At 47.6% G+C, this 17,746-nt stretch overlaps 1 protein-coding gene across 6 annotated transcripts in view; it reads left to right on the top strand.

Moving 5' to 3' along the window:
• CPLANE1 (ciliogenesis and planar polarity effector complex subunit 1) overlaps positions 1-17,746 on the top strand; it is a 1,992,329-nt gene that overhangs the window by 1,170,716 nt on the left and 803,867 nt on the right. For all 6 annotated transcript variants that reach the window (XM_069221234.1, XM_069221235.1, XM_069221236.1 and 3 more), the window contains one exon: positions 7,569-7,773. In XM_069221234.1, coding sequence (XP_069077335.1) covers positions 7,569-7,773 — 205 coding nt within the window. The remainder of the gene's footprint in view (positions 1-7,568; positions 7,774-17,746) is intronic.

Raw genomic sequence — 17,746 nt, 5'->3', positions numbered from 1 at the left:
CTGACCACGATGGAGGCTCGTCAACCTATCCTGACTTGGCGCTTGCACCCGGCAGCACTGGAGGATGATGTATATCGCACAGCGCTACTACATGGGTTAATGGAATATTTGACGCTGAACCCGGGGTCGACATCCAGCAGAGGCACTGAATGAGAGGCCTTAAAAGTGGTAGTGCGAGGTCATTGCCTTGGACAGACTTTGGGCATCAGATGAGACCTTGAACAAGACATTTCGCAGTTAGAGGACAAATTACACAGACATGATAATGACCTGGATGGCACACCAGAAGCACAGGCGAAACTACTGGAGCTCAGGGAGAAGTATCAGACAATGTTAGAGCGCCTTAGGTGTTACGACTACAAGACTTATATGGCCAAAGTGCATGACGAAGAAGGAAAGGCGTGGAGACTACTGGCATGGTTGGTCCGCCCAGAGGCTGGAGGGACACCGATCACTCGCCTGATGACCAGGGAGGGTGACACTATCTACGCACCTACTCAGATCAGTGCTGAGTTCGCGACCTATTATAAATCCTTGTATGGTTCCTTCTGAGTGGACTCTTCTAACAAGAGGAAAAGCTTCTTGTCCACACTGCCTCAGAATGTCCTAGCTGATGAGGATAGAGAGGTGCAGGGCACACGAATGACGGTGGGGGAGATTAAGGCAGCCATTAAAACGCTGGCAACGGATAAGACCCCGGGTGCTGATGGCCTGCCCATGGAGTTCTATAAATTGGACTGTGATGTCCCGGCTCCAAGACTGATGGAGATGTATACAGAAGCATATGAGATCATGCTGTTGCCAGCCACGACCAGGGAGGCCATAGTCATCCCCTTACCCAAATCTAAGCATGCCAATAAGAGAGTTACCGATTTCATGCCCCTGTCCATGCTTAACACTGATTTTAAAATCCTCAGTAAGGCACTTGTCGCAAGATTGCCTCCCCATATGAATAACCTCATACATGAGGACCAGAATGGGTTCATTCTAACCCGTAACACCTCCAATAACCGCCGTAGGCTGTACTTTCTGCTTTACGATGATTTGCATCCTCCTGCTTCAAAGGCAATGATTGTGTCTGTGGATCTTGAAAAAGCCTTCAACCCGGTGAGCTTGAAATTTCTTGATGCCACTGTGTTGCAAATGGGCTTGGGCGAGGCCTGTGGTGATTGGGTTAGGTTGCTTTACACGAATCCTACTGCGGGTGTCAAGACAGGATGATTTCCTGCAGCTATGACATACACAGAGGAACCTGACAGAGGTGTCCTTTATCCCCATTGCTATTCGCCATCGCCCTAGAAGCGCTGGCGGCAAGACTCTGGGATAAGGCCCGAGAGTGGGGAATATGTCGACGAGGACAATTTCACATAATCTCCCTATATGCAGATGACCTCCTTATCTATCTTAACAATGGTCCAGCAACGCTGCTCCAGGTGTTCCAACTGCTGGACGAGTTAGGTGCCTGTTCTGGCCTTCAATTAAATAAAAGAAAGAATTGTGTCCTCCCGGTGATTCGTGGAACGGGTCGTCCATTTTCGTGCCCGGGGGAAGTGTCCTGGGCTCCACATACCTTCCGCTATCTGGGCATCCAAATTTATCATGAGCTGCAAGATCTTAGGGAGGGCAACTTTGGACAAGCAATTCGGGCATTGCGGTCCAATGTCGCCTTCTGGCGCTCCCTTTGCTTGCCTATTATGGCGCAGGTATCTCTCATTAAGATGGTAATGCTTCCCAGGCTTCTGTACTATTTTACTAACTTGCCTATTACCCTGCTGCCCTCTTGGTTTCGTCCACTAAACACGCTACTTAGGGAATTGCTTTGGGATGGTAGTTGGCAGTGAGTCTCCCTGGCCACTCCACGCCTACCTCTGGATGCTGGAGGATTTGGTGTCCTCGACTTTGAGTTTTATTTTCTAGCGGCCCAGCTGCAGTGGCCCGTGCTGTGGCTCAGTGGGGTGGAGCTTATGGAACTGACAGTGGATGAGGGGGAACTCAGTGGTAGCAGACTGGTGACTGGGCTGCTTATGCCTAAAACTCGAGACACGAAGAGGGGAATATTACTGACAACGGCCCTGGCCAACTGGCAGAGAGTTCTCAGAAGAACACACATGGAAATGCCCTATGCACTTGATATACCATTAGTAGGGATACCCCATGGAGACCCCTCTTTCCTTTACAAAAAGACAACTCGACTGTTATACTGCCACAGACTTACATACACTAGGCACGCTGTATAGGCAGGGAATGCTGATCCCGTTTGAGGATCTTGTGGACCAGATTGGCTTGCCTCGTGGGCAGTTTCTGACATATGAGGCGATGGTGGGGGCTACCCGGGACCTCTAAAGAGAAGTGGAGGGTGAACCTCCCACACACAAGGTCTTACAAACTATGCTGTCTATTGGTAAGGGTTCACATTTGGTCTCCTGGCTCTATAAGGCGCTATTGGCAATGGTATATAATCCGCAGTATGCCCTTCGGGCTAAGTGGGAGGTGAACTTGGATTGACCCCTCACTGATGCAGAGTTCTGGCTTACGCACCCTCTGTCTCCTGAAACACCAGACTAAAATATATACAATATAAGTACACTGTAGGAAAATGCCTGTGATGGCATGGTTACCCCCTTTTGTTGATGCTAGTTATGATTGAAAGTGTGCTGGGACCCTGCTAACCAGTACCAAGGGCCCTGTGGCCAGGGAAGGTCTCTAAGGGCTGCAGCATGTATTCTGCCACCCTGGGTACCCCTCACTCAGCACATGCACACTGCCTCACAGCTTGTGTGTACTGGTGGGGGCAAAATGACTAAGTCAACATGGCACTTCCCTCAGAGTGCCATGCCCGCAACCCACTGCCTGTGGCATAGGTAGGTCACCCCTCTAGCAGGCCTTGCAGCCCTAAGGCAGAGTGCACTATACCTGCATGAGAACTATGCCCCTACAGTGTCTAAGCCAAACCTTAGATATTGTAAGTGCTGGGTAGCCATAAAGAGTATATGGTCTGGGAGTTTGTCAAACACGAACTCCAAAGCCCTGCAGAGACGATGGAGATGACAACTGACTTGGCCCCAGCCCTCCCGGCCTGTCTCCAGACTCAGAGAACCTGCACTGCGATGTATCCAGCAGGATCAGCGACCTCTGAGGACTCAGAGGACTGACCTGCACCTAAAGGACCAAGAAACTCCTGAGGACAGTGGCTCTGTCCAAAACTGCAACAAAGAAACCATCTCTAAAGAGACTCCAGCCTCACTCCAGAAGCGTTAGTCTTCACACTCTGCACCAGACGCCCCCGGCTCGTGTTCAGAAGAACCAACACCGCAGAGAGGACCCCCAAGCGACTCCAATGACGTGGACACCCTGAGTTGACCTCCCTGTACCCCCACAGCGATGCCTGCTGAGAGGATCCAGAGGCTCCCCCTGACTGCGACTGCCCAGTAACAAAGGAACCCGACGCCTTGAAGAAGCACTGCACCCGCAGCCCCCAGGACCGAGAGGAACAAACTACTGGTGCAGGAGTGACCAGCAGGTGGCCCTCATCCTAGCCCACTCGGTGGCTGGCTGGAGAAGCCCTCCTGTGCCCTGCCTGCATCGCCAGAGTGACCTCCGGGTCTATCCATTGATTCCTATCTACAACCCAACACCTACTTATTCGTCCGCGAAATCGGCTATCTCTACTCTTCACTGACTCCCCATCAAAAAACGGATCCATTTTAAATCTCTCTGCATTGTCCACAGGGCCCTACATGGTAAGGGTCCCATCTCTCTGAGAAAACACATTTTCCTGCATATTCCATCTAGGAATCTACCATCCTACTTTCTCATGTATGCACACATTTCTCGGTCTAAGAGAGCTTGGGGCAATAACTCCTTCTCCAGCAAGGCTGCCCATCTTTGGAACGCCCTTCCCTTGGAGCTCCGCTATGAATCCTCAGAGCGACTCTTCAGGAAAAAGCTCAAAACTATTCTATTCCGTAATTAACACTGATCCCCCTACCTATTTGTGTCTTTCGTTGCCTTAGCGCTGGGATGCCCTTTGGGTCGCTATGCGCTCTATAAATTCTAAAAACTAAAACTAAACTAAACTACTTTGCACACTGCACCCAGCCGACCATGTGCCACTGAGGGTGTATTTTGTGTGCCTGTTTGGGACCCCCACCAGTGCTCTACAAAACCCCACTGGTCTGCTCCCCGAGGACGCATGTACTTACTTGCTAGCAGACGGGAGCACCCCTGTTCTCCATAGGCACCTATGCTATTTGGGCCCTAGTTTGACCTCTGCACCTGAATGCTCTGTGTTGCTGGTGCTGAGTGTTTTGGGTTGACTTGAACCCCCAACGGTGGGCTGCGTATGCCCAGGAGACTGAACATGTAAGTACTTTATTTACCTGATAAGCTAACCAATCCTTACCTCCGCCAGGAACTGCTGATTGTTGCACTGTGTCCACTTTTAAAATAGCTATTTGCCATTTTTGACAAAACTGTGTACATTACTGTTTTAATTCAAAGTTCCATACTTACCTGTGTGAAGTTCCTTGCAAGTTATGTACTTACCTAAATTCTGAATCTTGTGGTTCCAAAATAAATTAAGAAAATAATATTTTTCTGTGTACAAACCTGTTGGCCTGGAGTAAGTCTTTGAGTGTGTGTTCCTCATTTATTGCCTGTGTGTGTACAACAAATGCTTAACACTACCCTCTGATAAGCCTAATGCTCGACCACACTACCACAAAATAGAGCATTAGTATTATCTATTATTGCCACTATCAGCCTCTAAGGGGAACCCTTGGACTCGGTGCACACTATCTCTCACTTTGAGATAGTATATACAGAGCCAGCTTCCTACAGTACCCTAGAAAGCTATAGCTACAAATCACAGTACATCTACACATTTGCATGGATATACTGTCATAGGATGCAGTTATTAAAAGTCAGGCCTAGTGGCTTTTTCAGGGTGTCACCATATTAATAAAATGCAAAAATAGATCACATAAAGCTAGTGCAGTGCCACTGAAATCAATGTGATGGAGTGGGTTTCAGCATCTCGACGGCAGAGCCACGCCAGAAGCCTGCCCGATTTTTCACCCTCGCTGTGAATTCTTGCCGCATGGACTGTGAACTTTGTAGGTCCTTTAAGAGGGCAGCGTAAGCCGTTTTCACCTCTGCTAGGCATTGGGAAAGTATGAGGTTAGTGTCTGCCGCACTGGACAACTCCGCTAAGGAGCGTTCAGTTTAGCCTATATTCCTCTCAAGAGTTCTTTGGACTCCTGCTTTCTGTTGGATGCACTTTCCACAGATTACCACTTTAAAGGCGTCCCATTCTAGATTTCAGGAGGAGGCAATACTGGGCAAGCAGTCGTGAGGAAGCTTCCAGGTGGGGTTGTAGGGAGGAGAGGGAAGGGAGGGTTGGGGGATCCCCTAAGGTCCATAATGTGTGTATCGTGATCGGATGTTATTCACCCTAAGTAGTCTGAATGTTGAAGTAAGGGTATGAGCGATGTGCGATTTGGTCGCACTAGCATGTTATGTGGAAGAAAGTGAAAGGACTAGAGTCTATCCCCTGGATGCAGAGACCGCCACAGGTCGATGAGTGACCAGTGATGTACCCAGTTTCTAAAACGGTTGATCTGTGTGTATCGGGAGAAGTCAGAGGGGGAGGAGGGAGGTTGGATATATCTAGTAAAAATACCTGTCTCCTAGTAATTCCAGTGATTTAATAGTTCTCTTGGAGGCGGTATGATTAAAAGGGGGCTGCAGAAGTGGGGGATGTAATGTACCTGACTTCCTAGTCTACATGTTTCTCAGCCTTACCCCTAGGCTCCTTTTCAGGACCAAGGTAGACTCCCTGGTGCCACTCCTTGTTTGACTAGCTCTAATGAAAGGATAAATAATACATGCTCTGTGATATGGTGCAATTCACCTTACTAATGTGGTGTCATAAGAGAATACCTTTCGTTTATGGTGTCCATCATTGATACTCAGATTATTTAGATTCTCATATTCATAGCTCCTCCAGGAGGGGTGTGTGCTTGTAGTCACACTTTCCTCAAAGCAACACTCCCGCTCTGTAACTAATGCTCACCTCCCTGGGGTCTTCAGCTATTTTTAACTCACCCAAGACCCCACCACTCCTATCACTCCTGTGATTCACATTGACGAGACTAAATCATTGCTCCCACGTATCCCGTAGGTCGTGGCACGCCCTGCTCTGTAGCGTAACAGGAAGAAACACAGTGATGAAGCATTCCACCAAGGGGTAACCCTGGTGGGTGACTGTTTTTCTAACAGGAAAATCCTTTTTCCTATCCATCCTGTGGTAGTTCTTCTAGCTGGTCCTCTTTTGTAATGTTACATAGGCTATAAGGAGGACAGACCCAGCCCAACAATCTCCTTCTCCCTCTTAGTTTTTGTGTGCCCTCTTAGACCTGCCATGGTTCTCGTTTTTTACTTCATTTTATATTTCAAATATTACCCACTTTAGCTGTATCGCTTTTAGCAGTGACATTTTATACACTTTTGTTGCATGATATTCTTCTAGGTATATGTGCTACAAGTTGCTCATGTATTCAATCTTTGCACGACATATAAACAGTAATTTCTGTTCAAGGCTAGGTAGATATCCTAGTTCTTGTGTTGCCTGTTCAGGAGACCGTTTCTAACATGTACACACAGCTTGGCATCAGAGCAGTGCTTCCAACACAGTATACCTTTATTATTTAAATGGTGCACTGACCCAGAAGGGGCAGAGGCATTCCAGCTGCACCCTTCCAGGGACAGATGCTTTGTTTGACATGCAGCTCTGCCAGCATTAACCTACCAACTTCCCGAAAGGATTGCCATCTACACTGCAGGCCGGCTCCTCACACTGTCTCCAAGTATGGAGCTAAGGCTGATCCTTTAGATTGGGCTGGGCAGAAGGGGACACCATGCATGCTCTCTGTATAGGCTTAGAGTTGGGTAGGAACCTCTAGAACTTCTAGAATCTCTAGAACTTCATTTACCATGGTTGGATTATTCATTGTCTTCGCCATGTTCATAATGCTGGTATCTTTGCTATGTTCATCTGCCTAATTATTGCAGCTCATTCGCTCTATGCAAGATTGATTGTTTCAATAAATGTATTGAAATCGTATCTTATAATCTCTCTTCTGTTTCACCTGGGCATGTATAAGTAGTACAAGAAAATAGTAAGATCTGTTTCTGTGACTTCCCTGAGGAGTGAGAGTGTCATATTTAGGTTACCTTAATCACTTTCTACCCCGTAGGTTCAGGGGTCTGATGTGGAGTTTTAGAAGGATTTGAAGTGCTTCTTTTCTACATTGCACAAGCTTGGTTTCCGCTCCTCTGTGTTCTAGGTTCCGATTTGCTTACATCTTCATTACCTCAACCTAAAGCCTATCCAGCTCTGTTTTATGCCATTGTATTTAATTTTTGTTCGACAACACAGTGGACTACTGATGATACAGTTGTAAACAGTAACAGTGATATAGTTGCTATGGATTGACTTGTGATATTATTTTCATGATTTTTAACTCTTTGTACCTATGTTTTTACCTATGCGTTTCCTGGCTGTTCAGTGACAGAGGGTCTCCTGCGCCTGCTTCATCTTACGGACCATCCTTCCCAACTTTGCCAGACTTGCATGCAGAAAATGTGCAATCACATGCTGCTATTTACACAAGCCCACTAGATACCCATAATAGTGACCACAGAACTCAGCCACAAAATACCTCCGAAGCAGTCAGACAAATGTTCCAAGATGAAATGTTCCGGTTGCTGCAGGTAGGAACATAAAAAAAGTTGTATCTAAATGATGTAATATTTCTGTATTGTGCAGGATTTCTGAATGAGAGCAGTCTTCTGCAAGTTTGGTCCGTTGCCTCAGATTCTGTCATATGATCTTTGATTTGGTATTATATGTGGCATTCTTAGATGAGCTGTTCATGTGACAGTGGGGAAAGTGAGACCTTGAATAATGCACGTGACTAGGTGTATGTCTGAGTAATTAATTGATGAGTTTAGTTTGCATTGGCTAAAGTTGCAAGTAAATTCGTCTCCAAAAGGCTAGTAGATCTGGTCCAGATTCAGGTACATCTCAGATCAGCCATTCTGAAAACTTATTAGGGCTTCCAATAGAAAATGCAGGTGTTGTTGGGCACAGTCAGGATCCTATGTAAAGGGAATTCTGCCAATGCATTGGTGTCATATCATGTGATGCTGAATGGTGATTAACAACATAAATAGCTGCAAGCACATGAGCTGCATAGACAGGCCTACCTCAAAACAAGTGCAGTGTAGAAGCAGAAGACAACTAACACTTACCAAGCTGTGAGCACCTCTGTTGTTGGTGGCTACCAGACGCTTCATGGAAGGAGATATGGAGAAGGGCTCTTCCCGTAGGAAGAGGGCATGATTGTGCTGGAGTGATCGGACGGATCATAGCCTTGGATAGGACATGGATGTCCTATTCAGTGACGGCCATTTTTCCTCTGTAACCTTCTGAAAGAGCAGTGAGACAACCAAATGCTGTGATAATTTGACACTAACTCAAGCGGGGTGAGGGCCTCAATCCTCTTCTGACAATTCAGTGGCTAGTGGTGTAAAATTTGGACCTTTTCCCCAAGGGCTATACTTACAGTACACATATTTACATATTCACCAGCAGAATATCACTTCATTCTTGACACCTTAACTTAATCAAGGTACCTGAATATAAAGGTACTGTATGCCAAACAGGGTCACGGGAGAGAGGTAGTACCTTGCACGCTTCTTGGTGCAATCACTTCTGAAAATCCTCCTTGACAGTCTAGCACTACTGCAAGATCTCACTGCAAACCTCTGTTTCATTTACGTCACATCACATATGAGCAATGGAGTGGAACAGGCTGCCTCTCCAAAACATCTGCAAGTGCCACAGAATCATCTAGCAATTCTCTAGGCACAGTCTTCCGTTGACTAGTACTGACCCCCTTCAACAGGAGATACCCACATGACCAATCTCCCTCTAGAGCAGTGCTTCCCAAATGCTTAAGAATCTCAACCCAATTTTTAGAATGGTAAACCTTTGCGACCCAACTAGCTTTAGCGAACATGAGACAGTTGAATTTTTATTGTAACTAAAGCATTGGGTGGTAGCTCACTGCCATTTACAAACAGCACATTTTCCATTGAAATGGGCACTACATTTGCAGAGACATACAGTTTTACTGATAAAACTGTACCAGAGGGGAGGTGTGTTTCCTGCAGAAAGATCCCCTGGACACCATGTCTGGTCAAACACTGCAGAACCTGTTTGCCTTTAGAGGGATTATTGAGGCCACCTATGTTCGCTTATGCAGGAAAGCACGTTTTCTGATATGGTTAGCCCCCACTATTTGCCTTGTTTCTGATGTGGCTTTGACTGTTAGTGCTCTGGGTCCCTGGTAACCAATTCCACAGTGTCCCCAGTGCTAGATCTCTTACAGTTGTTTTGCACAATTGGCAACCTTTTTAGCTACCACTGTAAGTCCCTAATAAATTGTACCCCTGGTATCTAGGGCCTGGCATACTAAGGAAGGTCCGGAGGGCTCCAGCACCAGTGATGCCACCTTAGGGACCTTCCAATACAGACTGCATGTGTTGGTGCAGGCTAAATTAAAAACACGACCTGTCACACACACGCCTGTGTGCCAAATCCCCTATCACTGCATGTGCCAGTTGTAAGTTGCCCCTAAAACAGGGTTCACCAAGGCACATGTGAGGGCATACTGAATCATAGTGAGTAAACAGCAAAGCTATTTTAAATGCATGTGCTGGGCATTGGTCATTACGAGTTCCCCTGCTACATGATCGCTTTTGTGAATCCTGGGATATTTGGTATCAACCATCTCAGAATAATAAACCCTCACTGATCCCAATGATGGATTTATTTATAAGTGCACACGGAGGTCAGCTTAGAGATGCCCCCTGAAACCAGGTAAGCCACCACAGATGTGTTTCTGGCCCCCCAAGGTGAGAGCCAGGGCTCTCGAGGGCCTAAGACAGAAGCCTGCACTAGGCAGAGTTGTTAGCAACTCACCCAGGCAGGATGGACATTCCAGTGCGGGAAGCTTCAAAGGCCTGGCCATCTCTGTAATGCAACCCAAGTCTCTCCAAATGGCTGAGATGACCAACCTCCCCTGTCCTGATGCCACTTTTGGCAAAATTAGTCAGATTGGGAGGAGTGCCCACTTCATGCCAGTCCCACCCCTAAGGTGGACGAGCTGAATTGGACACTACTTTTTAAATTCCTCCATTTTGTTTGGAAGGAATCAGTCCACTAGGGTTAGGGTTATGCCTACTTCCTAGCGGAAGTGGTCATAAGGATGTAGTCACCCTAAAGGTGTTCAGGTCATTGGCTACCACCTGGCACTCCCTTAAACACCCCTAAATTGAGTAGTTAGGGGGCACCCCTGAAACCTAGAACTCAGATCCTGACTACCCCCCGAAGATGAAGGACATGGAAGAGTCGCCCCCTCAGAAGAAGAGGAGCAAGAAGCAGCTGACCCAGTACCATCCCTTCTGGCCTACTGACTTCAGTGGACTCTGCACAAAAAGACTCATCCTGCAGCTGTAGTTTTAGGAAACCCAGGATGCCTGCCTGCCTACAAAAGAGACTCAGACTCCTATGAGCAGCACATCTTCTCATTGTCAAAGTAGCCAACAAGGACTCTGCAACCTGGAGACCTGACACCTGAAGTGACCTCCTAATCCGACTACCTTGGCCCGGTGAGAAACCCACCAACAGTGCCAGCAGGGCTCCCCAGCTGACCTAAGCTCGAGTCCATCCGAGTGTCACCCCTCCTGGACTCATCCAAGTCTTCTGCAGCCCCTGCATGCAGGCTCCCTCTCCCACAGCTTGGTGGTGAGAGAAAACCTGACACCTACAGCAACCACTTCGCCTGTCACCCCTGATGCCCACTGCGGAGGGCCACCAGTTCCAACGACGTCCCCTGACTCCCCTGAGGAGCTCAAGTCCACCTTTATTGACCACCTCCTAGACTCCATGACAGCTCCTGCAGCCTCAACACACAGGACCTCCTGACCGTGAGTACTCCCGGATGGTGAAACTCAAAGTCAAAGGATACCTTGGCATCTGTCGCCCCTGGGCCCTTGAGACAAGGACCAACGGTGCACCTACCTTCCTGGACATCTCAAGTCTTCCATCTACCTGCTTGTTGTCCCTGACTGGCTTCCTAGCTAGAGCCTGCAGCCTGTCTTCATGAGGACCAAACTTCCATGGGGAACCATAGGGCACTCAATGCCTTACTGCACCTCTGCACCCAGCTGCCCCAGTGCTGCCCGATATGACCTGTTGGTGTGGTTATGATCAGTGCCCAGTACTTACCTTAACTCCCTGAGATTGCCTTTGTAAGTCGTTGTTAACCTTGTGTTTGCTGAACATTGTTTTTCCTCCATAGGATACAATTGAGAGAACTCGGAAAATTGCGGTGTCTATTTTTGAAACTGCAAAGTATTTATACTTAAAAGTCTACTTACCTGATTACAGATTTCTTGGGTTTGAAACATAATAAAAAATTGTTATTTTTCTAAATTGGTCTCAGATTTATTATTTGAGTTTGAGTGTGTGTTTCATTTATTGCACGTGTGAGTACAACAAATGCTTAGCACTATCCTCTGATAAGGCTAACTGCTCGCCCACACTACCACAAATAGAGCATTAGTTCTATCTACTTTTGGCTCTGCAATACCAGTTGGGGATCCACTGGAGACTCTGCACAGGGTACTTCATTTTAGTGCACTATATAGAGATACAGTTTCCTACATTTATCATTTGCTCATCACCAAGCAAAGTGTCTGATTTGTTTTGATCCTAGTATTTATTGTCATCACACTTAACGACTACAGAAACTGTGCTTCATTTTTCCTTTGATAATTGCTGAATGTGTACAGTTAATTTATAGGTACTTACATTTTGTAGTGTGTTACACGAAATTGCATGCTACATCCTTTCCTTTCACACTCTCTCTGTACCCCAGCAAGATTGACACATAATTCACTTTACTTTTCTTTCTCTGACTGCAAAGTGAGAGGAGTTTGTGAACACCAATCCCTATATTAAAATAGGTAGCTTATTAGTCAGAAGACATATCTTGACATTTGACCTTTGTTTGAAGCACAACAAATGTGACACGATACATATACAGAATTCAAAGGCATCTTTATTGTTTGGACATTCACAACCCACCAAAAATAGGCTAGCAACCAACAGTTTGTGAAACGCTGCTCTATGATCTAAGCCCATACTCACCAAAGCCCTGAATATCTGAAGAGCATGAAAGACCCAAAGGTTGACACTACGTGGTGCAACTTATCCCATACTAGTGCGGGAGGCTGTGAACCCATGACCTTACCACAGTCAGACACTAATGATCACCAGTACTCATTGAGTCAAGGAAGGACAGAATGTGCCATGTCTAAATCTTCACAGCAATTATTATTCATTGAATTGGGTACAGGGAATCCCCCCGTGGCCAACCGCAGAGCAAGGCACTTTAGCACCAGGCATTGCATTTGGGGCTATTCTGAAGGAACTCACCATCATGAAAACATCTATGTCTACTGTGGAGCAAAACATAACAAAATCATTGGCAGACATCCTCTCCATAAGATCAGACATAGCTTGCTTTAACTTTTGCATACAAAAGATAGATTACTTCATGTTGAATAGAAACTTGAGGCGTCAATCGATTGGGAACAGCGGTCTCGTGGATAACCTATACTTCTCAGGTATCGCAGAGAAAATGGAAGGCAACAATATGATCGCTTTTTTGACATGTTTTATCCCAGAAATTACCAAGCATTCCCCGTTCCCCTGTTGGAACTGGAAAAGCCACGCAGACTGAGGTCTTCAAGACTCATGAATAAAGAAGCCCAAGCTAAGTAATTTCTTGCTTTCATCAGGAGGCAAGACAAATCATAATAGAGGTGAAAAGACAGCTCTTTCCTGAAACGAGACCAGCTTATCACTGTCACACAAGACTTTTCTCATGACCTAATCCAGCGACACAAATGTTTCATAGCATTAGGGCCACATTTGAGGAAATTAGTGGTCCATAATGGCTTGCTGGACCCAGTGATCATGTTAATAACACACAAAAAACAAAACTGAATAGGGTGACTCATGTCAACTGGAGGGCTTTTTGCATTCACTAGAAGGGATGCACATGGGCACTACTCAGGGATGACACAACTTTACTCATTTTCCACACCAGACTGAAACAGATCAGGAAGAACAACTAGGTGAAAGAGAGGAATTTAGAGGAAGTGACTAAACAAAGATTCACTGGGCTGAAATCCAGACATCGAACCAACTTGAACCCCTGAGAGGAAAGTCAAGATCATTATGAAGTCATTTTAAAGGCGCCGAGCACCACCAAACCACAGACAAGACTTTACTAGGCTATTGACTGTGCTCTCTTTTAAGTTATAGTTTGAATGACCTGACGAGATAGGCAATACCACTATGACATAGCATTGTCAAAATGATACTAAGACCACCTACTCTAGTACATAGTAAGTAAAGTAGTTACTTTATCTGATAGAGACATCTAGCTGCAGATTATTTACCTTTAGAATTTCCTGGTGTCCGCTTGGAATTCGGAACTTATACAGAGCAATAACCTTGTGCATGCCATCAGCTGGCATCATTCGGATCCACATGGCGTCGTGGGCATCGATGGAGCCGTCTCGGGCATCACAGTCGCCTATAAAGGCACCACCCAGGCGCTCGTGTGTCGTTCTTTTCCTTCAGCGCTGGTTGAAGTGCAGATCAGGAATTGAGCTGCCCTCTGTCTTTTTCAACCTTTTTTCAAGACTTTTTTGCATCTCTGTAGGAATGGTTTCTAGGAAGACTGGGTTCAAGTGGTGTGGTGCCTGCCACCGCGCCATGTCAATGACAGACTTCCACCAGATATCTCTCTGGTGCCTAGACCGAGACCACGACTCAAAGTCTTGTTCGGACTGCCAGGCCATGGCTCCTAAAGCTTTGAGGTAGCGGTCCTTGAAGCTCAGGGCGGCCCGACAGTCGACGTCAGCGGGAGCAACCCCTCAGAGGTCCTGGTCCTGGTTGAGGAGGAGGTCGTGGGACCGCTTCAGAAGCCCTAAGTCTTCTTCATCCCATTTAAGGTCCTCTGGGCACTCAGGGAAGAGGCTCAAAAAGAAGAAATCCAAGTGCAAGCTGACTTCACCTCGTCCATCGGCTGACGAGACAAGTCGCAACCATCAACTTTCCAGGCATGGTCCTCCCCCCCTTTACGGGAGCTGGAGCAACCCCCACTCAGCTCAAAGAGTTTTACAAGTCCATGCGTCTCGTATTTGAGTGGGATGGCACTGCCGGAGCGCCTTCGGACCCTGGGGGGTCGGCAGAGGCCCCATCAGGTTCCACGCCCGTGGCTTTGGCACTAATGGGGTCTGTTGGATCAGATATCGGATCTGGAACGACACCGGGTATGCATAGTCAACCTCCTCCGGTGTTGCTCCCCACGTCAACACCGGTGGCGTGAGCCCCATTCTAATAACCGATGATCGAGAAGTGTAACGGAGTCCACAGGTGCCAGATCATTGCCTGAGCATTTTTACAAACAGCCAGGCACTGGTGATGAATGAGAGGGGTATCAGGACCCTCTAGACTCCCAGTTAGAGCCTATGGACTGGTATGAGGAGCATTTGAGAGGCCAGTGGAGTGGACACCTCTCCAGATACTGGCAAATTCTCACCTTCTACTGTGGCTATGGAGGAGGGTGCATCATAAGCAATGGTGGTATGCAGGGCAGCTGAGGTCCTGGACCTAGAGCTTCCCTTGATGCAGGTCAAAACTAACATCTTGACTGAGGTGCTTCAGCCAGGGGCTTCGTCATCTGAACCGATGTTGCCCTGTGATGAGGCCCTCACAGATGTCCTACTGGGAGCGTGGCCCAAACCCAGCACAGTGGCACCTGTAAACAGGACAATTGGCCACCTCCATCGCCCGACTCCGGGCGATCCTGGCTTCCTCATGCATCACTCCATCCGGGAGAGCTTGGTAGTCCAGGCTTCCACTTCCTATGGCACCTTCCCATCCACGCCCCCAGATAGGGAATCCAGGAGGCTGGACCAATTGGGAAAGATGTTTTCTTTCTCCAGCCTGGTACTGAGGTTTGTAAAAACCTCATGCCTATTGGGGCATTTCTTTAATATTCACTGTGGGATACAGTGGCACAGGTGCTGCCTCAGGTCAAGATGGGAGAGATGCAGACAAGTTAACCATCAGGTGTGGTTTGCACACAACGGACCTGCTGGGCAGGGCCATTTCCTCGACAGTGGCCCTTCGACGCCATGCCTGGCTATCTACTTCTGGCTTTTCGGGGGATATCCAGGCAAATCTTATGGACATGCTTTTCTGTGGGACCCACCTTTTTGGGGAAAAGTCAGACTCTGCGTTGAAGAGCTTCAAGGACTCCCGGGCTATGGCCAAGTCCTTGGGCCTCTCGGCGACCCATCGCCAGCAGTCTATCACCCCTTTTGACGCCATACACAAACCAGCCACTGTCCTCCGCCAGGTCCTCATCCTCTGTGGGGAGGAGGTCGTGTTGCATTCAGACCCAGAGGGTCTAGTCAGAAGTCATCCATCACACAGCGCCAAACCTCCACAGCATCCTAGCCCTCCTAGTATGGTTCTGCAAAACCATGTACGGCCAGTTAGAGGGAGGATTCAATTTCATCTCTCTCACTGGCGGTGCATAACATTGGACACATGGGTCTTGTAGATTGTACAGAAAGACTATTCCCTCCCCTTCCAGTCTTTTACTCCCCCAGTGCCTCTCTCAAACGAACAGCTGATGGAGGATCACTTGGTTTTCCTCTACTAGGAAGTTAAGACTCTCTTGGCCAAGGGAGCTATAGAAAGGGTCCCGCTATCAGAATTAGGCAGTGGTTGTTATTATTGCTACTTTCTGATACCCAAAAAAACAAGGGCCTTCGCCCTATTCTGGATTTGCAAGACGTCAATCTCTTCCTCAAAAAGGAGAAATTCAAAATGCTCACTCTAGCTCAGGTCTTGTCTGCACTAGACTAAGGAGACTGGATGATAGCATTGGTCTTACAGAATACGTATTTTCACATCCCCATCCTGTCTGCTCACAGGCGCTACTCGCGGTTCAATGTAGGCCAAGAGCACTTCCAGTTTAGTGTGCTACCCTTCGGCCTTACCAGATCCCGTCGGTGATGGCGGTAGTCGTAGCCCCTCTGCGCAGGCTGTGGGTTTCAGTCTTCCCCTACCTTGACTGACTGTTGAAGGCTCCTTTGCCCCAGGCTGTTGTCACCCACCTTCAGACTACGGCGAATCTCCTGCATTCGCTGGGGTTCACTATAAATGTGCCAAAGTCACAGCTGACTCTCTCTCAGATGCTCCCTTTCATCAGAGCAGTTTTGGTCACAGTACAGTATCAAGCCTATCCTACAGAGCAACAAGTCCAGGATATTCAGGTTATGATTCTGATTTTTTGTCCTCTTTCCTGGATTTCCATGAGGCACACTGTGAGGCTATTGGGCCTCAGGGCCTCCTCCATCCTGTTAGTAAAATATGCCAGATGGCATATGAAGGCTCTGCACTGGGATCTGAAGTTCCAATGGGCACAGCATCAGGAAAATCTCACCCACACGGTTCAAATCTCAGAGGGATCAGCAGTGGTGGTTAGTGAACTGCGATTGGGTCAGAGGCAGACTCCTCTTACTTCCCTAACCACATCTCACAGTAGTGACAGATGCGTCACTTCTGTGATGGGGCCGCCATCTGGGAGAGGTGAAAATCAGAGGCCTCTGGTCTCCAGTGTAATCCGGACTCCATATCAACTTTCTGGAGCTCTGGTCAGTCCGACTAGCATTGAAGGCATTGGTTCCTCTTGCCAAAGGAAAGCTAGTACAGGTGTTCAGTGACAGCACCACTGCAATTTGGTACTGCAACAAGAAGGGTGGTGTGGGGTCGTGGACTCTTTGACATCTCTGCACATGGCTGGAACAGCAGGGTATAACCCTGGGAGTTCAACACCTGGCAGGTTCTCTGAATGCCAGGGTGGACAAACTCAGCAGTCAATGCCTAGTGAATCACAGGTGGCGTCTCCATCGGGAGGTGGCACAAAGACTCTTTCAGCAGTGGGGAGAGCCTTGGTTAGATCTGTTGGCCTTTGAAGAGTGTCAGCAGTATTGCGCATTGGAGTTTGCATGGCGGCAATTTCTCTGCAACGCTTTTCGTTGCAAGTGGAGTTCAGGCCTCATGTACGCCTTTCCACCCCATCTGCCCAGAGTTCTCAAGAATATCAGAAATGACCTGGCTCAGGTAATCTTGGTAGCTTCAGACTGGGCACAGAGAGTGTGGTATCCCGAGCTTCTGAAAATGAGCATCGATCCTCCAAGGAGGCTTCCCCTTCCGGAAGATCTTCTGTCGCAGCAACAGGGGAACGTTGTCACCCAAACTTGTCAACTCTACTCCTTCATTATTCGAGATTGAGCGGCAGCAGTTGACCGCTTTCAACCTTCCTCTGTAAGGTTATTCTGCCAGCCAGGCGTCCATCCACCAAGATGCTATACGCCTGCCGTTGAAAACACTTTGTATATTATTGTACAGAAAGATCTATTGATCCTCTTTCTCCTTCTCTCTGACATTCTTCTCTTTGTCTTGTCCCTTGCTGTTGGAAGCTGGCTCTGTATATACTTTATCAAATCAGAGGCGCAGGGGCGG

This window comes from Pleurodeles waltl, chromosome 1_1 (assembly GCF_031143425.1).
Source record: "Pleurodeles waltl isolate 20211129_DDA chromosome 1_1, aPleWal1.hap1.20221129, whole genome shotgun sequence".
Lineage (NCBI taxonomy): Eukaryota > Metazoa > Chordata > Amphibia > Caudata > Salamandridae > Pleurodeles > Pleurodeles waltl.
This window is presented reverse-complemented; position numbering and strand designations above follow the sequence as displayed.